The following is a 22,429-nucleotide window of genomic DNA, read 5'->3' as shown; positions in this document are numbered from 1 at the left end:
GTAAGTACTCCAATAAAATAACAATTATGTATTATTCTATTCATTTCATTTCCATATTTGGTTCTTGAATTTTTATTATAAAAATTACCCTTGGACTACTTAAATTTTAGAAATAAAACAGTATGAGATAAAAGAAAAAAAACTATATGAATCAACTACACACTTCGTGCACGAGAATGGAGGGAGCATTCTCACTCGCACCCACATCATTGTCATCTGTACTTTACATAGAATTTTTTGTCTCAAATATGTATTTTTAATTTTCAAACTTTTTAATAACAGAAAACTAAAAATAGTTACTCGACATGTTTGATATTTTGTTTTTCTACCGGAAGTCAAAATTAAAAATAGAAAAACCAAAAATCAAAATTATCAAAGGGGCCTCAATTTTTAAAATTAGAAAACTAAAAATAAAGGAGGCCGAAGTTAAACTATAGGAATTGAAATCAAACTTTTAAAATTACAAAAAAAGGGAAAAGCCAAAACACATGTAGTAGGAAACTATAGTTTAATTTTTTAAAAAAAGGAAGGGAAAAAAACGTACAAGTTATCCTATTTTCCCCTTAATTTAGCTCAATTACAAGTTTAATCCAAATTTTGAAAATTGTGTCGATAAATTCTTAAACGTTACAAACTTTAATTGATTGCTAAAATTTCAATTTTTTTTTTCAATAGTCTAATAACTTTCTAAACTTTTGACTGTGTTCAATACATTTTATGAGTTTTAAACAAATAAACTTTGTGTTCAATCTACAAATTTTAAAAAATATTAAATATATTAATTACTAACTACTAATTTTGTCAAAATGAATATTACTTAAACATATATCTCAAGAGTGGTAAGTCTAAGTGTAAGTTTAACCTTTATACCCCACATTTTTTTTATGAATTTATGATTTCAAACAAAATTATGTAATGTTAAATGTTTAGTAACGTTTTAGAGCCATCTAACTAACTTCAATTTGGTACTAAAAAATTATAGTAATAATAATAAATAAATAATAATAAGCCTTCGACTTGAGCTTTATTGTTCGCAACCGCAAAACTTGAGAATTGACGAAGGGAGTAGTACAATTACAACTATCCCACGCTCCCATGTGTTATAAACTGAACACAGAATGAGATCTTCGTCCAACATTTCTCTTCGTGCTTCCCAGAAATGGATATGGGGCTGCAAATTGCGGATCCAAACACCTGCGTCAGAGGCTGCTGCTCCAGCAAATCCATTCCTCTTCATCTTCAATCTTCCGCATTCACGCTCCTCTCCCCGATTGCCCGAGGTAAACACTAAACACTACAATGACTTGATTCCGATCCAATTGTCATGAAATTGCCGAATAGATTTGTTGAAAGCGTGTGTATATCAAATGCTGACGCAGGGGCCGAGAGTACTGTGTATGAAGGAAGGTTGGATGGTAAAAAAGTTGCTGTAAAGAAGCCCATCTTGTCTACTTCTGAGGATTTGGACAAGTTCCATAAGGAGTTGCAGTTGCTATGGTCAGTCCCTCTTTCTCTCTGTTCTGTTGATGGATCCTTATGTCTTTCTTTCTGTCACTATATAAATTTCAGATAACTGATAATGGGTGTGTTATTTTTTTTCTTTTCCTTCTTCTAATAGTCAAATTTTCTTTATATGAAGTGAATTAGACCACCCAAGCATAGTAAAACTGGTTGCAGCCAATGCGAAGCCACCTAGCTACATGTTTTTCTTTGAGTTTTACGAGTCTCCAAATCTCGCGGAGAAATTGCATGCGGAAGAATGGAATCCAAGTATCAATCAGGTGCTCATGATCACTCTAGAGTTAGGTAATATTTTTCCTGTATCAGCTCGAATAACATCCTGTTTGTTCCTCATTTTGAGTAATTATCTTGTACCTTTGTGTTGATAATTTTTTATATGCATAATTTGAGTGATCTGATTTCTGTATCCATGCATTGTTCTTCTCAAGATATGGATTTTACCATCATTTAAGCACTAGCTAATTTAATGATGATAGAGTTGTGCCTATACTCAAGCTTTTAAATATTGTGATCTCAATTTTATGAAAATCAATAAACTAAATATTAATATTTAAGTTAAAAAATACACATATGACATACCACACTAATTAAATAAGTCAAAAAATTTAATCATTAGTATTCTGTTTATATTAGTGATGTATTGTTAATACTTATTACGGTTTAATAGGAATATTGATGAACTTCTTATTGATGCCAAACTTTTGAACATGTGAAAATATTTATGGAAATATTGGCATGTTGACAAATATTTAATTTCATGCCTATACCTTCGCAAGGTTGCATTTGAAGCATGCATACCTCTGAAGTTGGTGCTGGGGCTATTCAGAGTCATATTCTAATGTCTAAAAAAATCCCACCCACCAAAGAAGAAAAAAGAGAACATCAAATTTCACACTTCCGAGCATGTAAGAATTATAACCCAGTTTTAAGCAACTATTTCACTGCAACAAATGAAAATGCACTTGGCATTTACGGTAGAGAGTTCTTGTATTTGATGAGAAAGTATTTTCTTGATACGAGTTACTACAACAAATGAAAACATGAGCATGCTTTTGTTACCCAAAATTTCGGGTTCCTTGAGAAGTTGCAGGATTTCCATTGCTTTCTTGTGTGGTTGGTCCTCCCATACCTGTTATAGCATATAGGAGTTGAGTGCCCTGTTTTTCCAAATACGTAGCATGTTTTTTTGGAATTATTTGTTCTCGAGTAATGTGGTCCTCCACGACCTATATGCTTGTCTTTTAAATTGTTAGATGGAAATTGGCTTCTGTTAGAGTTTTTATTCGATTTGATCTTCCTCCACTATCTGTATGCTTGGTTTTTAAATTGTTGGGTGGAAATTGTCTTCTGTTGTAGTTTTTGTTCTGAGGTTGATTTTGATGCTTGAGATTTTTGTTATTTGGCTTCCTGGATGGTCACGACTGATTAAGTTCAACCATAGGAGAGTATTTCCAAATGTAAGTAGGGTTGCGTGGAGTTCTTAAGAAATGGTTTCCTTGAGTTGATCTGGCAAATCGGAAATAAATAATCGCCATCCAATCCAGAAAGAATGCTTGAAACTTGATAGCTGTTTTATTCATCTTTGTGAGATAATCACTCATCTTCTTAACTCCTTTCATTGTTGTCTGAAGACTGACCGGCCCTCAATTGGTTTATTCTTGATCTGTTTGCTGAACCATGGGGTTCGTTAAGTGCTTTCCAGACTGCTCTTAAGGACTGAAGATTCAGCTTTTATCGAGCTGCCCTTGGGGTATGCCAACAATGATTGGTCTGTTGTAACCCTTTCCACAGACGGGATTAGGTAAAGGTTCAGCTGAAGACTCTGATTTAATGGTTTGTAATGGAGGCAGTATTGTTCTAAATATGTCATCAGGTTTTTGAACACCAAGTATAGCAAAAACGATTGTTTTTCATAGACATTTTTAATTGATCATAAAGTTTGACAGAGAGAATTAGGTTGAAGAAGTTCCCAAGATCGAGGCTTCCATTGTTTGTCAAACCAGTGTAAATGGTGGCTGTTGCATTTTGGCATGTTGCAGTGGATGAGATCTCTCAATTGAGATTTTGGGTTGGCCTTGAGATTCTGATACCAAGTACAATTTTTAAGAAAGTGTGGTGTGTAAGAACAATTTGCAAGCCCGTTTTTCTAGTATATATGACATTGATTTTAAATAGTGGAATGTACAATCTGTTGTACATGGAGGGAGGAAGGGAGAGTTAGAGAGAGAGAGCTCTAATACTGATAACTTGAGCGTTGAAGGAGTGTTGTAATATGCTTGGCATCCCTCTTAGTTTTCAGAGTGTTAATCTTGTTTTTAAAGAGCTCGGGATAAACTAGTAATGCTCTTAATTACCTTAAAAATACTTGGAATATTTCACAATTATTGATCCTTTTCTTTTATATTGAATGGAGATTCACGGTTAGTGGAAGCTTGTAGAATTCAGTTCTTCTACAAACCAGTCTGAATATGACATCGGTTCTTGTTTTACTAGATTGAGTCTAAAACCCAATATATTATCAACGGTGTCCGTATTATATATTTGCCCTTTTCCTTTGATTGAATGGAGATTCAGGATTCTAATGGAAGCTTAAAGAACTCAGTTCTATACTAAAGTGTGGCAAAAAACCAGTATATAAGTTTTTATAACATCAATATTACAGCAGCAACAGTGTCTTTGTTTACTTGCCATTCTACTGTGCAATGATATATACATGGCCTTTGTCATCTTACCATTTTGTTTTTAGTACCTTTGGCTTTTAAAAGTGCTTTTAGTAAAATTAGTTCTCAAAAACTTATTTTTAATTTCAGAATTTGGCTAACATTTCAATAAAGTATTGAAAAATAAAAGATAAAACAAAGTAATTGTTACTTAAACAAACTAATTTTTTTAAAATATAAAACTAATACCACAATAGTTAGCAAAAAGGAACAGCCGAGGGCTGTGATAGAAAAAACCCCGCCACAAGGAACTAATACAAAAGTGCCTTCTAGTTGAGATCGACTGTTAAAACAGTGTGATTTTTGTTGCATATTACAGTTGATATGCACGGTAGAAAATAATTTTCATGAATGACTACCTGTATGATATAAGTTTCTAAAGTGGGAAGAATAAATGAATTGAGAATCGGGAGTCCAAAACTTGTTGCATGGATTCACTTATTCTTTGGATAAACCCTGAACAAGAGAAAAGTGGATAATTGAGGTTCAGCTAACATTGCTTATTTTATATTCCACTGTCAGCAATTAAAGATCTTATCTGGTGATGTTCTTTTTTTCATGTGTCACAAGCATCTTGTCGTCAGCTGTGAGCTAAACGGCTGAGCAATTGGCATGCAGTTCTCCATTTTTTTAATCGTCTTGTACAAAAATAACAATAAAGTTGCTGCTGCAGATGCAATAAAACTTGTATAAGTAGGTTTATGTTCAGTTTTAGGCTTAATTACGCATACATATTTAGTTCGTCTTCACATTATTCTTTTTCCAATTTTTCTTTTCCAGCTAAGGCCTTGCAATATTTGCATAACTTGGGGATTGTACACAGGGATGTGAAACCCGCAAATGTTCTTGTAAGTGTCTTCCAGAATTACTTTGTTAATTTGGTCAATCGCTTGTGCTATGAAAGTTTCCAAGTTGTGCAGCATTTGTTGGGGTGTACTTGAGCTCTAAAGATTTAGTGGCTTTCTGATGCAGCTTGACAAAGATTTACATCCATACTTGGCCGATTTTGGTTTAGCAGTGCACCGCAAGTATCTGAAAGGAATCTCCGCAGAAAACTGGAAGTCATCTGGCAAGCCAACGGGTGGTTTCTATAAGAAAAGCATGGTTGGGACGCTCATTTATATGGCGCCTGAGATATTGAAGAAGGAAATACATTCAGAACTATCAGATGTCTACAGTTTTGGCATCTTAATAAAGTAAGACTTTCTAATACTTGTTAATTTATTTCTACAGACTCGTGCTATTGCTTGTTTAAACTGTGAAGCAGAAAGTGACAGTTAAAAAGGAAGAAAGCGTTTGTGAGTCATAATGTAGCTTCCCTACTGAAGGAAAATTGTCAATGTATACGAGTCAGCTTTCCAGCTTGGAATCTTTTTAATTGTGCAATGCACTCATGCAGTAGGATTTTGATCCATGGATTTGGGTACCTATCATGTTTTTGGGTCATCGGTAGCCATGTGATTGTGTTTAATCTATTACAAAAAAAAAAAAAAAAAAAACAACAGAGGAAGCCATCCAAAATAATAAATTAAATTTAAATCTTAGTTTGGTCCCAAACTTTCAGTTTTGTTCCATTTAGTTCATAACTTTCAAAATGTCTATTGTAGTTTCTTAACTTTCAAAAAATAACTAATTTGGATATTGTTATTATTTTGCCACCTAAGATTCACCCACTCAATGCTCGCCCCATGGCTCCAATAAATGTCTATATCTCTAATCAAGAAGTTGTTCAATCCCCGACAGCTACATGTTGTACTAAAAAAAAGAAAGTTAAGACTAAAATAAACATCTTGAAAGTTTATAGATCAAAATTAAATAAACTTGAAATTTTAGGGACCAAAATAGAATTTTGAAAGTTCAACGACCAAAATGAGACTGAAAGCTAATAGTTGTTATGCATATGAGTATTACTTTGAGGTCCCATTTGAAAAAAGTAATAATAACTATGAGACATTTTTTCTTGATACTTATGCGGGAGATAATCATGCACGAGAATGAGACCTTCAATTAGGATTAATTTTGTCAGTTTACCCTTCAAAATTCAAAAATTTATTGGACCCTATGGATGAGTTAGATACTTTATGCATCCAGTTGTGTGCACGGCATGAATAGGATAGGACTACTGTATTTTCTCATCATTTGTTAGCGTTTGATAGTTCTCATAAAGTTGGCTGGCCATTCACATTTTTTCTGGAGCAATCTTTCTAATTTTGCCATGAATCTTGAATCTTCTACTTTATTCCTGCTGCAGTGAGCTTTTGACCGGTGTTGTTCCATATACTGATCTTCGAACTGAAGCACAGGTTAGATATGTTGAATTAGTTAATTCTTTTACCAATATATATTAGAGATGAAACCCAGTAAACGTAAGTAATAAAAATGAGTAAAGGCTTGCAAAAGGTTTACTTTTATTCTATTTTATCATTTATATGATTCTACCATTCCATTGGATCTTGCAAGTACTTCTAATTGATGAGATCAGCTATTGATTAAGGAGAATGTAAATGGACTTGGAACGTTCAACATGTATTTATTAAAACGTATTTTTGTATACTATATTCAACACCCAAGTTACCATCTACATGCTTTTTGCCTTTTCTCTGTGATATACCGGAACTATTGGGAGCCTATCATTACTCCACCTCTAAAGAACCACCTTGTCCTCAAGGTAAAAGTCCGGAAATTGAGAAGCCATTTGAGTAGTAAGTTCCCAGGTTGTGTCACTTACTGAGGCATCTTTCTATTGGACCTGCAGTTCCAGCAAGGTATGATCAGCAGGAGAAGATCTAAGTCCCCAAATCGCCACTGGCTCCACATTTAAGGACAAGGTCTTCAGTGAGCTGCTTAGGTGATAAGAGTACGGTCACTGGATGGGTCTAACATCCTTACGTACGGGATTGGGATACATGAAAAATAGGATGGGTGTAGGAGTAATCCATTAGCGCCAACCAGTAAGCACTTGTTCAGTGTGTTCAGTAATGTGTAAGGTCTCAGAAAAAGAGAGATTTGGGTAATGCGTTCAGTAATGCATTAATGCCGAAGGCTGACAACCAAAGAGTGGGGTGTTCTTTTCAGTCTCATTATTTTGTAGCTTCTCTCCTCTTATAGGAATTTTTGGAGGTATTCCTCCACTACCACAGTTGGGAACCATTAGCAAACAGAATGTTTCTTTTTTTACTTCATAGTTTCTTTCATGCATTTTTGTAATTCCTTCGCTGCCTCCTCCTGTTGAATATACTATACACCTTGGCTTTTCTAATACAAAGTTCGTTTCCTTACAAGCTAAAAAGACACAAAACCATCTATTCATTTCTTGCCGCATGGCCCTCCGGTTCTGGAATTCGGTCTTTGGTGAATTTGGCTGGTCTGCTCCTTTCCCCAGCAACTTTACTGATTCTCATTGAGGATGTCTGTCTAAAGACAGCTAGATCTCTTGGTTAACTTCATAAGAGCTCCTATGTGGATCTTTTGGAATGAATGGACAAAAGAGCTTTCTTGAACAAAGATGAACCTTTTTACTTTTTGTGGGATTAGATTAGTTTTGCAGTATAATCTCAGCAATTCTTTTGATAAAACGATAGGTCTATAGCTTAGCTTCTACACTTGCTAGCCAAGTCCTTTCTTATCTTCCTTTGCATGGTCTTAGGCTTTCATCTTCCTCTTGTAGATTTTATTTTTCAAATTATTTCTATCGCAAAAAAAAAAAAAAGGAAGCAGAAGAAAGAAATAAAAGAAAGAGAAAAGCTTAGATTGATAACCATCGTCCTCTAGGGGATGGCGTAGTGGCAAGGACCTAGGCTTTGTGGTATCACCTACCATGAGGTCTTGTGAACAAGCCTTACCCTGATTATAAGGATGCACTAGTGTAAATCACACGACATTGATTCGGGAAAATATAAAAAAAAAAAAAAATAGATTGACAACCATTATTCAACTGGAAATTTCTATTGCCCCATGATGTGGGGGCATTGGCATATCACAACTTTCTTATCACATTTCATATCTATATTTAGCAGTGATGCATCAAAATATTCTGTTTATCTTGCCTTGTTTAAAGTATTTGATGGCTAGATGAATGGTATGAGTTTTCAATGGGCAGGCGCACACTGTACTGGAAATGAATTATACAGAGCAGCTGCTTACAGCAGCTATTGTTTCAGGTGGCTTGCGGCCAGCTCTTCCTGGTTTGGAGTCTGGCACACCATCAAGGTTTCTGTCACTTATTCGGAGGTGCTGGGATGCAAATCCTAAAAATAGACCGTCCTTTTCTGATATAGTCATGGATTTGGAGTCAATTTGGGAGGACAACAAGGGTTTAGAATCTGTCACCCCTGTACATCCTGATTTGTGTGGTAGACTTTGTGATACTAATAAAAATGGTTACGCGTATCGAGAAGATATTAATTGGTCGAATCAGGGAGAACATTTTTCTCGACAGGCTTCTGATGCAAATAGGTGTGCTGTGAATGTCTGGCCTGATTCCTCAACTGCTGATTTGGCATACCACCCAATACTTTCATGCGGATCCTTTTCAACCTGTGGGAGAAGGGAGACCATGGAGGATTCACATTTCCTTTTGCCGCACATGTGCAATGAAGAGGACATCCATGTGTTTGGGATCTTTGATGGTCATAGAGGTTTGTAATTGTAAACTCTTTTAACTACTATTGAAACACCTCAGACTAAATTGGAGGAGGATGCGACCATCATGAATTCACAATACCCTGTTGCTTTAGTGAGAATTCCACATATATTTGTTTGAATAATGCTTTCTTTAAGAACCTATGAGAAATTGTTGTTAGAAATAGATTGAATGTAAAATTTCCCCCAGTAAAATCTCCTCGAAATCTTTTGTCCGAATTCCTTTTTGTTCAAAATATTTATTTTGTTCTGCTACTAACTATAGATTTGGTTATGAAGAGTTCTCTGTTGAATTCCTGCATTAGTAGTTAGAATATTGTATAGTAATTAATGCACAAGAGAAATAGTATTGAAATGGAAAATAAAATGAAATGTTAGCATATGTAACATGGTATCGATACAAGTGATGAAGTTCACCTTAGAAACCTGGCCAAAGCTCTTCTCCACTTGGTGCATCCTTTTGCAGTAATGGTGGTGAAGATGCTGATTTCTCTTCCTTGGTTCTTCTTCTTCTTAAAACTTTGGTGGAATAGGTTTGACACTTTTTGGAGGAGAAGCCTTGGCTAATCATAAATGCAATCTAATGTCTTCCTTAGAAAGTGTCAGCTAGTGAGAAATCTAGTCTCTTCCTTACAAGATGTTGAGAGAGACTTGAAGGATTCATCGGTTATACTGTCTATGTTCAGTCTTCTTGGTGTAACTTAAAAATTTTTGGAAATAATCTCTCTTCTATTACACCCAATTGAGAGCCTCTTTATGCTTCGTTACCAGGTTTTTTTATGGGACCTTCTCCCTTTATTTATATATTTCATTCTTTGAATGAAAGTTGTTTTTTAGAGACAACATATTTTACACACCATGTAGATCCAATGAAAGAGTTGTGATTGATGCGTAGTGGCTGAACATGATAAGTTGATAGGCCTGCAAAGTAATTTATTCGTGCTTGAGAAGGAGATCAAAGTTGGAAGGGGATAAATTATCTACAAAACAATTATAAGCATGTACGGAGGGAAGTTAGTTTGGAACCAAATATTTGACGTGAGAGAATTGAATTTGTTAGAATTAGCAAAGTAGTGGAACAAAAGGAAAAGAAGGCAGTTCTTGAGCGGGGTCTGAAAGTTTCTTTTTTTCCCTTTTTGGGGATAAGATACCGAGAATACATTAAGAAGTAACAAAGCAACAGCCTAAGGGCAAGGGGTTGAGACTACAAAAGAAACACCTCTTAAGTGAAATTATGAGGAGCTGGCTGATCAAATCAAATATACAATTCCTTGATTTTGACCTTGAGGACATGGTGACTACTTTGGGTTGGAGTATTAATATATAGGTCCTGATACAATTTACTTATCCTAGCAAGTGGAAATTGGATTGGAACACTGTTTTAAAAAGGCATGCACCAAGTTGTTACCTTATTTTATTTTTTAAAAAGAAATAAAATATATGTTCTAAAACCTTCATTTCTCTAAATAATCTCTTACAAAAATTCCGATTTTGTAACTTTTCAATATCTTTTTATCCATAATACTACAGTTTTCCAAACATAAATATCTTTTTATATTTTTTTACAAGTGTGTCAAATGCTATAGCTTAAATGCATGCAGGTGCAGCAGCTGCTGAGTTTTCAGCTCGAGCTATTCCTGGATTCTTGAGAAACTCTTGTTCCACAAGCAGGTTTCCATTCTTTCTTTTAATATTTTCCATTTCTCACCTTTCAAAATTTTTCTTTTTATTTATGATGATTTAATCTTCTACGTGCAGTCCTGCAGATGCATTAGTGGAAACATTTGTAAAAACGGATATCGAGTTTAGAAAAGAACTCGATTTCTTTCGCCAATCCAAGAAAGTAAAACAGAAAGACTGGCATCCTGGTTGCACTGCTGTTGTTGCTCTAATTGTTAGAGACAGGCTTTTTGTTGCCAATGCTGGTGATTGCAGGACCATATTGTGTCGGGCTGGCAATCCCATTGTTTTAAGTAAGGTGGGTTTCGTGTGTGTGTGTTTTTTTTCTTCTTTTTTTTTGCTCTTTTTAATATTTTTATTATCTTGTGTTTTTAACGTATCTGAGGTAATTGACATTGTCTATCAGGATCATGTCGCTAGTTGTCTCGAGGAGCGAGAGCGCGTCATCAGTGCTGGAGGACAGGTCACGTGGCTAGTTGATACATGGAGGGTTGGTCCAGCCGCTCTTCAGGTCTCTCTTTTCAACTTTATGAAAACTGATATGTTAAAATGCATGGAAACAGGATGTTGTCTGTCAAGTTGATGATAAATATTATCTGCTAGAATTTTAGATTCAGGATTTAGAGTGGTAAGGAGTTTTTAGTTTGTTTGAATCTATGAAATGTCATTTCTTGTCTAATTAATATGAGATTAATAGTTCACTTGTCGGATGAATTGAATTAATATCTGAGTCCAACGGAGAGTGATAATAACATTTACAGAAATATTAAATATGCCTCAACTTATCAATTTAGATTTTTGGGTCTAGTAGCAATTTTAACAGGATTATTCAATGTACCAATCACCCATTACATAGATGTGGACATTCACATGTTTATTTTGGAATCTTACCTGTCACCATCTAGTTATTTCTATCTTGAAAATCATTGTTATGAAATGCAACTCCATGCTTGTTGGTGGAATTTTACAACGCTAATTTTTATCGGTTGTACATTTTTAGTAACACTAATTATCATATAAGTAAAGAAACACCTAATAACGATATGAACCATGAGTCTTAGTCATACTAATAAAAGGAAAGTACGAAGGTTTGATAGTCTCTCAAGATGACTATCTCTTCCCGATTCTCAAGTAATAAAAAATTTCCAATTTTCGTAGCTTTCATTATTCATATTCAACCTTTCCTAACCAACTCATTGTCTAATATCTACAATCCTAAGAATATAGTTATTATAAACACATTCTCTCTTTTCAGGTGCCAATATAGTACATCTTTATAAGGATAAGATTGTTTGCAGAATACTTGGTCTTTTTTTGTTTCTTATGAAATTATGTTTTCTATTGATTCTTCAAGCTTTAACAGGTCACTCGGTCAATTGGCGATGATGATCTGAAGCCAGCTGTAACTGCAGAACCTGAGATAACAGAAACTGTTTTGTCATCACAGGATGATTACCTGGTAAATTTGGTTTTCATTTTTCAAGTTCTGTTTCATTTCAAAGTGAGAGAGAGGGATTGAGATGGCATAAAACTGGTATGCTATGCACACCTTGATAAATAATACACTAGCTAGTGGCTTAGGTCAGTGACTTCAATTTCAACTTATGAAATGAGCAATGTTAGGCATGATCGAAATAGATGCTATTGGTCGATCGAACAATTCAGCTGTTCTTCATAGCCTATACTTCATCCATTTTTCTTGATCATGAGACCTTGAGATGTTGCTTATCAGGTTATGGCTAGTGATGGACTATGGGATGTCCTCAGCAACTCTGAGGTAGTTAGTATAATCAGAGACACTGTCAAAGAACCGGGAATGTGCTCAAAGCGACTCGCAACAGAAGCTGCAGCCCGTGGCAGCAACGATAACATCACGGTAATTGTTGTATTTTTGCATCCAGTATCTACAGTAGAGAGGATTTATTAAGTGGAGTAATATAGGGTGTCTCTTCTCTTCTACATACCATACAGAAAAGGGTATGTCTGTTTCTAACACATTCCTTCCCAAAGGAATGTGATATGGCATTTCTGAAGTATTCATTGTTCATAACAAGATATCGTGAGTTATATATATATATATATATATATATATATATATATCTATACTATATTAAAAAGGTAAAAAGGTAGGAGGTAGGAAAAACATTTTTGGACACTTTTGCCCTTTACTAAATTTACAAATTACAAATTATACCATTAATATATTATTACAAATATTAAATTAATTATTAATTATTAATTATCCATACTATAAATGCATGGAATATAAAAGGTTAGAATGCAAAAAGTTTTCCAACAACATAAAATTAATTTTTTCTTTAATTAAAATTTAATTAAAATTCATACTAGAATTTCAAGAGTTTTAGAATTTGAAAGGCTTTTGTAACGTTTTATTCTCTACTACTATAAAAATAGGTTTTCTTCTACATGTTTTTCACAAGTTTCAATACTTTTTTATTCTTAGTTCCTTCAAACATCTCTCAAAGATGATTCAATCATGAAAACATCTCGAGATATTTGTGACATATTCATCAAGTTGTAAGGGAGGCATATGTTGAATCTACATACCTCGAATACTAGGTTTGTGACATTACCATTCCACAATTTTACAAAGTTGAATAATAGTATATGTCAAGCAATCTTCAAGAATGAGCATATTTACTCTAAAAGATGAGTGTATAGTAAGTATTTGGATTTTTTTTTTGTTACTATTGTTATTTTTCTAATTAGTGTGTTTTTTATTTGGAATGTTTCTTTTTTGAGCAATTTTATTTAGAATATTTGTTTAAAATATAGATAATTACAAGCTCGTTGAAAAAAAAAACAATCATAGAAGTCAATACATAAAAAAATGTTTAATTAATAAATTAATTATAAACAATAATTTGTATAGAATCTTTGTGGAATATAAACTTTTGGTCATTTTATTTTCTAATAATATAATTTGAAGAATTTTTCTTTAATAATTTTAATTATAATATAAAATTAAATCAATAAAATAATTTATATTTAGTTAAAAAATTCAACAAAATGTTAGCTTTAAACAAATATTTAATAAACAAGAAAAATATTAAAAAAATAAAATAAAGGACCCATATTAGGTTGAAATAATTTAAAAATAAAAATATTAAAATATCTATTTACTTTTTTATTAATATATAATTTTTTCCTTTACTTTTAATTTTTTTATTTACAAAATATATCATTAATAATTAATTATAAATAGTACATTTTATTATTAGTAATTAGCTGTCAATAATAATAAATATATATAAAAATTAATCTTAATTATTTTTAAAAATAATTATACTTAAAATATTTTACGTGAAATTATATAAAATTTAAGTTATCTTACAATTAAAAAAAAAATTTACATGCATTGCATGTGGTAATACACTAGTATATATATATGCGCCTGTGTGTATGCATGTAGAAACGCCCTTGAAAACATAATTACTTATTTATTTTTTAAATTAATAGTGTTGCATTATTTAATAGCACAACTATTGAATAAATTTTATTTTATGTATTAATGCGATTACAAGGTAAATTTTATGATTAGTTGATAAACGAAGTTAGGACTCTTTGTTTAGACTTTAGGAAATTTATCGTGTGGTTTAAAAATATTTCAAATAAACTAGTGAGAATTTCAAAAGTAAAAACTAGTATAGATTAATAAAATATATTATTTATGGTGGGATGGAAATTGGAAGATTTTCACTGTAAATAAAGGGAAAAAATGTAAAAAGAAGAAAAAAAAAAACTAAGAATATTTGGAAGGTTCCTCATGAAAATTTTAAAACTCTTTTTCAAAAGTATTTTTTAGGGGTTTTTTCTCAAGATTTTTTCATCCTCAATAAACGTTGATTTTTTTAAATATTATGAAGAAAATATATATATTAAATTAATTAAAATAAAATCATGTAACTTGTAAACAACTCAATAGTTATTTAAATATTTGATTGATTATTTTATATTCTACTATTATATTTATTTTATAAATTAAAATAGTTATATAATATTATTAATATATATTACATGGAAAAAGAAAAGGATTTAAAAGAATTGGCCCTAGCCACCCTCGGCTCACATAGAAATAAATTAGAGAAATTGGAGTAGATGTCTTGAAAATGGCCCAACTAATATTCATTTTGTTTTGTCTAATCGTGTGTAAATTTGCTAACCTTTTACCTTTTTTACTCGATTATAATTTTAAAATTAAAATAACTTTTTTCTCCACTATCTCTCCTATATTCTAATAGTTTTTTTTATTTATTTACTTTTTTTTTTTTTGCCTCTCCTAAATTTAACTTCCTTTATTCGTTTTACTTGCAATATCATTGCTTTCATCTTTAATTTTTTTTTTCATCATCTTCAATCTTCATCATACTTTTCTTTTAGACACAGTTGCTGTGACAAAATTCTACTTAGTAACTTTTTTTTTGTACGGTGGCCAAAAGGAATGTTTGCACTTATTTCTTTCAAAGGTATTGATATTTTGATTGATTATCTGATTGCTTGATTGTCGAAACAATTTCATTTTGTCATGGGTAAAAAGTAACACGGTTTGATGTAAGGTTTTAAAGGTTGATGTCGATGAAAATGTTGAGATCTCAATTTGATGGAAATATCGATAAAATGTCGATGTCGATGGATATTTTTGTAAAAGTTAGAGAAATTAAAAAATCATAAAAAATATTTAAATTAACAAATAAACATTTTTCGATTTCTAAATAAGTTAAAAATGATTAATATTAATACTATGTATATATTAGTAACATTTTGTTGATATTTTTCATATTTTATCGATTTTTTTGTACTATTATGGAAATGTTGATTTACCTCTCATGTCGATGTTGAACTTATGGATATATGGACATATCGATAGGAAATGTCAATGTGTTGACGGATGTTTAATATCAATATAATTGTAGCATAATTTTAATATGGTCCATATGATTTTAAAAGAATTTAATTCCTATAATTTCAAAATTTTCAATTTTGTCCCATACATTGGTGTGGTCAAAATTATCATTGTTTTTATATATTGGCACTTTTTTTTACATGACTATGTGTTGATATTTTATATTGGGATAATTTTTTGTTAGTTGACTAAAGCATAAATACTTTAATATGTAGTTTTTTTATGGTAGATAAATAACAGTTTAGGAATGATATATTTGTGAAGTATAATCCAAGCATGAACACCCCCTTCGAAATTTAATCGGAGTATAGTTCAATTGGTTAAAATACTTATTTCTTTCTGATCAAGAGATCGGGAGTTTGAATTATTACCCCTAGGAACGTCCATTTTACATGTGGGCCCCATCTTTGAGGATACCCGCCTAATTAAATGGGGTGGGTAATTCTCGTATAGATTCTCCACCCGAGGAAAGTTTTTTCCCACCACCTAAACGTGGACGAGAATGAGAATATATTTATCATCCCCGTTCTCTGCCCCTCGTCATTTTTTTTAATATTTATATATACACACATGTACAAACTAAAATAATTATATTATCCTCTTTATATATACATATACTAAGAAAAAATCATGTATTCTTCCCTATCCAATATATATGTAATTGGGAGAAATTAGACTTTGTAAATAAAGTTTTATCTTTAGAAATTTAATTTATTTAGGAAAAAAATATTCATTGAAAAGTTTTTAAAAAATAAAAAAGAAAAATTGGGAAATTTTTCATCGAATTCCAAAGAAGAACTACATTATTATTTTCACACAATATCTAATATCCTACGAGTAAGAAATAATTAATGGATCCTCTGTTGTTATCAGAAATAATTAATAGATACTTCTAATCAACTTTATTTCATTAATATCACAAATATCCCTTCCCCAAATCTCTCATATTTTCCATATTTACATTCCTATTATCTTCTCTCTTGTAGTTACCATTTTTAAAATCCAAACCCTAAAATCAATTAACAACTTAATGTCCATATCTTGCAATAACACACAAAACTTCCCTCTTTATCTACCTCTTCCCCCCCCCCCCCCCCCCCCCCCCCCCTTTTACTCTTTTTATTTATTTCCATTTTCTGCCTCCTTCCCCTTAATTTCCATAAAAGATTCCATTTCTCCCCCCTATAAATACACCCACACATTTACAACCAAATTCAAACCTTTAAAATTTTAAATTTTCTTTTTTGCTCTCTAGAGATTGTATTCTTTCATATAGCAATGTCTTCTTCTCAAGGCTCTGATTCTGAGCTCAACTTGTTGGATTCTTTCAAGAGTTCAGCGTCGGGATCGGAACCGCTACCGGAGGCGAAGACAGAGACGGGGGACGAAAACCGGATTTTTTACTGTAAATATTGCAGTAGACAGTTCTCCAATCTGCAGGCTTTAGGCGGCCATCAGAACGCTCATAAACTCCAACGAGCCCTCATCAAGAGAGAGAAAGCAGCCGCCGCCGCCGCCACCGCAATGAGCTTCAACACCGCCGTCTCCGCCGGTTCGGTTGGATCTTTTGCCTATCCGTATTATTCCGCCATGGCGGTTCACTCTCTCCGCAACAATGCCCTGGGGTTTCCGATTCGTCAACCGAGCCACCCGCGAGTCAGACTCGGCGCCCCCGCCGCCCATGGCTACCGGTGGTGGTCCAGAGAGCAATACATGGCGGCGGCGGCGGCGCGGCAGTCGCAGGCGTTGGCCGGTGCTTCCGGCGGATTATTACAAGGCGGCAACAATGGCGGAAACGTGAATTTCTCTGCAATTGGATTGGAATCCATAGCCATGGGAACTCAAAACAGTAATTCTTCACAAAATTTTGCCGCTGATCAGTGCAATAGCGATGGCCTTGATTTATCTCTCAGACTTTGATTTAAATTTTTTTAGTTGATTGAATTTATTATTATTATTATTATTACTTTTTTAAGATTTTAGTTTGATTGATTTTTTTTTTAAAAGTTAGTTGATTGATTTTTTTTTTTTTTGTAAGGAAAAGTTAGCTGATTTAATTTTTTTTTTTGTAAGGAAAAGTTAGTTGATTTAATTTTTTTGGTAAGGAAAGGTTGATTGAATTTGATACACATTGTTTCAGTTTTTTATTTATATTATTATAATTATTATAATTTTAAATTTTATATATACACTTTGTATTATTTTCAATTTTATAATTTCACTTTGTATATGTATTATTATTCACTTGCTAATTGTAGGGATGGATTACATAGAATTGCATATATATTCTTTTTCTTTTTTAGAAAAGGGATGAAATTGAATAGATATCTTCATTTTTATATTCATTATTCGGATTAATGAATTAAATCGGATAGTTATACAAGTGAAAGAAAACAATTTATATAAATATAAATTAACAGTCAAAATATTGACTCTCATTTTCTATGTATAAGAGTTAAAGTAGAAATAAACTTAGGCACAAGAGAGCCTTTATCCGAGTTTTATATAGTTTTAGTTCTATTCCAACTCATTAAGTCCGAAAATTAAGGATTCATTTAGCAACGTTATTAGTTATTATTTATATTTCTGACATAATAGTTCAGATCCCTCGTATCTAATTTTTCAAAAAAAAAAAAAAACAAAATAAAGTTTTTTTGTTACGTTTACTGTTTTCCCAAAATCATAACCAAAAGTATTCTTTTATCATTCTTTTGATTTATGAAATGTATAATAAATATTAAAAAAATAAATATAACATAAAAATTTGAATATTTAATTAAACAATTAATTTTCTTATGAAATTTTCTTTTGTTAATTTAAAATTTTAAAACGAGAAAAAAGAAATAGTTAATTACCAAGTATATATTTTTTTCTTTAAATAAAAGAAGAAAGAACAAAAAAACAAAAAAAACAAAAACTAGTTACTGGCAACATTATTAGAAGAGTAAAAATTAAATTTAAATCAACTTAAAGCACTTTTTAAAATTTATTATAATAATGTTTGCCTGCATCAAGATGTTTTTAAAAATTCTAAAAATATTTTGAAGCAATTTACTATTAGAATAAGTATCTAATTAGTATTTTTTTAATTTTACCAAAAAACGCTTAAAACAACTTATTTTCAACTGTTGTATGAATCTCATTAACGCAAAAGAAGTATATACTAGAGAAAATTGTTCTAAGGAATTAAAAAAATAAAGATAAAATAGTTTCAAAGAGAGATTGTTTCGGGCTAGTGTCGTTTGTTAGTCAAATTAACTCACTGACACGTTGATAAGCATGATAAGTTGGAAATTAAAATTGTATCATTAAAGATCCCAAATTGAAAAGATAAGGACCTAACAAGAGTTTTTAATATAAATTGGTTGCTCCTCTTATTGCCAATTAATTTTGAGATGAAATCTCATGAATATTGATACGGTTATAAGAGTTTAGAAATTCAGACGAGCACATTCAATAAAAAAAAAATAGAATCTAGCCAAAATGAATTAATTCAAAAAAGGCATATCCAGAAAATTATAGAGTTGGAATGTTCCTAAAGGATGTTATGTGAAGAGATAGCCCATGTATCCACTTGAGTTATACTCGCAGATTGGTTTTTAGGTGAGTTTGATGAAAATCTTTTCCACTAAAACACTCTTGAGAAAGGTGAAAGACGAACTTTTTAAACGTATATTGAATGATGATAGAAGCTTTTTTATTTTTTATTTTTTAAATTATAAATGTTACGAAAGGTATAGGGTATTAAATTTTTGCCAATATGTCAACATTTTTATCGACATTTCTATATGTCCATGAGTTCGATATCGACATGAAAAGTGAATCGACATTTTCATAACGTCACAATAAAAATCGACGATATATATAAAGTAAAACGTCTACATGTTAATTTAAATATTTTATGAATTTTTTATTTCAAAAATTAATATTTCTATTAATATTTCCGTCCATTTAAAAGTTTGGAAAAGTTAAAGTGACTGTAATTTTGAACCAACCAAACGTTAACCTTTTTGAGTGATTATTAGTGACAGTCTTTTAAAATTTATATAATTTAGTCTTATTATAAAATAATTGGAAAATGTTTTCTATTCATTAGAAATAAATAAGAAATTTTAGTTTGGTCTTCCTCGTTAAGGTTGAAGCCCAAAAATGGAGTTTCTTTGAAATTTCAAATTAAAAAATGTTTAATTCGACCTGGATTCTTACCTTTCAAGTTTCAAGACATCACCCTAATAGGTATGAAATCAAAGAGAATTGAGGAAATATGCGACCGACCAAATCCTTTAGACATTACTTTGGTCTCTCTTTTTTCTTTTTTTGTGTTTACATATCATCTTATTTTTTATTTTCAATAAAAAAAAAAAAAGAGAAACTCACTTTATTTTACCTTACTCTCTAAGTTTTACCTTACTCTCTAAGTTTTTGTATCCTCAATTTACTTTAATATCGTATCACAGGACTCGTTTCAATTTGTTCTCTATTTTGTAGGCCTAGAATTGCATAACATTTTTACTCCTACTCATTTATTGTTTTCATCCGTTATTCTTACAACATTCTTACTGTCTTAATCAATTCATTTTTAATTTTTCTTTTGGTATTCTATTTTACTACTTCAAAGTATAGCTTTAGTCCCTGTGGAAACGACCTTGTGTTATACCATAACTGAACATTTTGTGTATACTTGCACCTGTTTTCACGTGAGTTGTGAATACACAACAATGATCATGATCATTAATCAAGATTTCATGTGCATTGTCTGGAATAATACTTTCCTGCTAACCAGTCAATAAAACGCCACTAAAATTTTGTTAGCCATATGTATCGGTTATGAGAAAAAGAACAAATTTCTCTTCTCTCTTACTTTTTTTTGTTCATCTCTCTTACTTGTCAAAAACTCAATGATGGTCAATAGAGAAGTATTTCCTGTCTTAGGTCTCTTTTATTAGCGAAAATATAAATTTTCATTCTCGTGATGTTTCCTAAACTATTGAAATATAATCAACTAGTGGACCACCATAAATTTATGAATTACTCTAATATAAAGTGGGTAATTTCATTATTCTCTACAAACTTTATCAATATTATACAACTTTCTGGATGCTCATGTGTGAAGAATCGAGTTTGATTTGTTCTCTACTAGATTTGCTTCCACAATCACAGCAACAATGATGTCATCCGTCTCTGTAAGGTTGGCTTGTGGAGTAGCCCTTTGATCTTTCCTATCTGTCCTTTGAGCGCAATGATAGTATTTGTGCCCTGGTTTTCCACAGACATAGCAGACCAGTTTGGATTTATTGATTCTTCCACCAATATTTTTAGGTTTGAGGCCTTCGTTCTTTTGAGCTCTATCCCTTGCAATTTGCTTCCCTTTATTCTTGAACCTGTCTTTGGAAGCACTAGAAGATTAAATTAAATTAGCTTTAACTGAATTTAGGGATTGAGAAGAAAGCCTATCCTTTAGCCTGTTGGTTTCCTCTGTCCGCACGTGACTGATAAGCTCTTGTAGAGTCAGGTCTTTCTTCTTATGTTTCAAGTGGTTGCGATAATCACTCCAGGAAGGAGTGAATTTCTCGAGCAACACATTGTCATGAAGAATCTCGCACATCTTCATGCCTTTAGACAACACACTTGCCACCAGGTTCTCGTACTCATGAACCTGATCCATCACCGGTTTGTTGTCCGACATTTGAAATTGAAGCCATTTATCGACGACGTACTTCCTTCTGCCTGCATCGTCCCCACCATATCTAGACTCTAACGTGTCTTAAATGACCTTTGCAAATTTTTGGACTACAAAGAGATCAAAGAGAGAGTCGTTCATATGGTTGAGAAGATGCCCACAGATCGTTTTGTTGTCTTTCTCGAATTTGTCAGCTTCGACGGCAGTAGACGTCCAGGGATCAGCAGCAGCAGCTGAAACGGTGGCAGCAACGGCAGGCAGAACAGTGACGGTTGCGGTGACAATAGCGACAGTTGCAGTAGCAGCAGTGATAGTGGTGGCAACGGTAGTAACAGCGACGAGCTGAGCAGCAGTGAGAATGTAGTCGGTCTCCAACGACTCAAACAAGATCAATTACTTCTGTGACCATCGGCGGTAGTTGGATCTGTCAAGTGGTTCCAATTTTGACAAGTCCAGCAGGATCTTCCCAGATCAGATAGTAGCCAAGGATAGATTGATTAATTTTGTTTTCAACTGTAGGAAAATAAAGGACAAAATTGGAACTAGGAGGTAAAATCGTTGTGCCGTGGACGGAACCACTGCCTTGAAAGCAAAATCGGAACGACCTCGATGCTAAATCGTTTTACTGTCGGTATGCTCCCCAAGGTTAACAGAACCTCCAACTCAGACTTGCACTCGTCGGAATGGAAGTGGAATTAATCTCATACTCAGTTAAGATAGTGGAAAGATGTGGGAAGAGTGAAGAAATAGAGTGTAGATTGAGATGAATTGGATGATATGAAATGACAGAGGAATGATCTTTTTATAGTGATAGAGTGACCTAAAATAGAATCGAATTTTTAAAAAAATAAAAATTCAAAACGATTTTGGCCAAAAGAAAGCCAGGCCTGAGCCAGACGGCGACGTGGGTGTGGGCCTTGGTCTTTGACTTACCTCACACCAAGTTTATAAGCCCAATACATAGTCCCAAATGTTATTCTTCTGATGTAGGACAACAACATGTTTTAATATTTGTGATCCCCAACAACCGTGCCCTCCAATGTCTAGCATTTTCTTTTATTTTAGTTAGATTTCAACTTTTAGTTTTTCTTTCAATGCAATGTTAATACTTATAATTTCAAAGAATACTTGGATTATATACAACATATAAGAAAAATCTAGAAATATGTGTCAAGATGTTATTTTTACCTATTATAATTTAGTTACGGAAAAATTTCAAGTAATTGATGCTCTTCAAATTTTTTAAGTCACACTGTCCAGATC

At 32.5% G+C, this 22,429-nt stretch overlaps 1 protein-coding gene across 4 annotated transcripts; it reads left to right on the top strand.

Moving 5' to 3' along the window:
- The first annotated feature begins 1,039 nt into the window (after window positions 1-1,039).
- Window positions 1,040-17,523, top strand: LOC111016636 (protein kinase family protein / protein phosphatase 2C (PP2C) family protein). Of its 4 annotated transcripts, none has more exons than XM_088124102.1 (13): window positions 1,040-1,280; window positions 1,380-1,497; window positions 1,640-1,806; window positions 5,022-5,089; window positions 5,214-5,437; window positions 6,493-6,544; window positions 8,341-8,878; window positions 10,484-10,553; window positions 10,641-10,860; window positions 10,969-11,073; window positions 11,926-12,021; window positions 12,295-12,438; window positions 16,819-17,515. In XM_088124102.1, exons 1-13 carry the CDS (start codon window positions 1,160-1,162, stop codon window positions 17,404-17,406), a joined length of 2,511 nt encoding a protein of 836 aa, XP_087980228.1. In that variant the 5' UTR covers window positions 1,040-1,159; the 3' UTR covers window positions 17,407-17,515. The 4 variants fall into 4 exon arrangements, with proteins under 4 accessions (XP_087980228.1, XP_087980232.1, XP_087980231.1 ...); XM_088124106.1 differs by having other exon boundaries at window positions 1,043-1,280; window positions 16,826-17,059; XM_088124105.1 differs by lacking the exon at window positions 1,040-1,280 and having other exon boundaries at window positions 1,640-1,781; window positions 16,819-17,519.
- Window positions 17,524-22,429: the final 4,906 nt, after the last annotated feature.

Source organism: Momordica charantia, assembly GCF_013281855.1.
Source record: "Momordica charantia cultivar OHB3-1 chromosome 5 unlocalized genomic scaffold, Mcharantia_2.0 BLBB01000005.1, whole genome shotgun sequence".
NCBI classification, from domain to species: domain Eukaryota; kingdom Viridiplantae; phylum Streptophyta; class Magnoliopsida; order Cucurbitales; family Cucurbitaceae; genus Momordica; species Momordica charantia.
Note: the sequence above shows the minus strand (reverse complement) of the source record. Positions and strands in the feature narration are given on the sequence as shown.

Bases quoted from the DNA above. Each gene is read 5' to 3' on its own strand.
- LOC111016636 (XM_088124102.1), top strand. From the start codon at position 1,160: ATGGATATGGGGCTGCAAATTGCGGATCCAAACACCTGCGTCAGAGGC. The intron at 5,438-6,492 runs GTAAGACTTTCT...TTCCTGCTGCAG, and splicing joins AGTTTTGGCATCTTAATAAA to TGAGCTTTTGACCGGTGTTG. The intron at 10,861-10,968 runs GTGGGTTTCGTG...ATTGTCTATCAG, and splicing joins ATCCCATTGTTTTAAGTAAG to GATCATGTCGCTAGTTGTCT.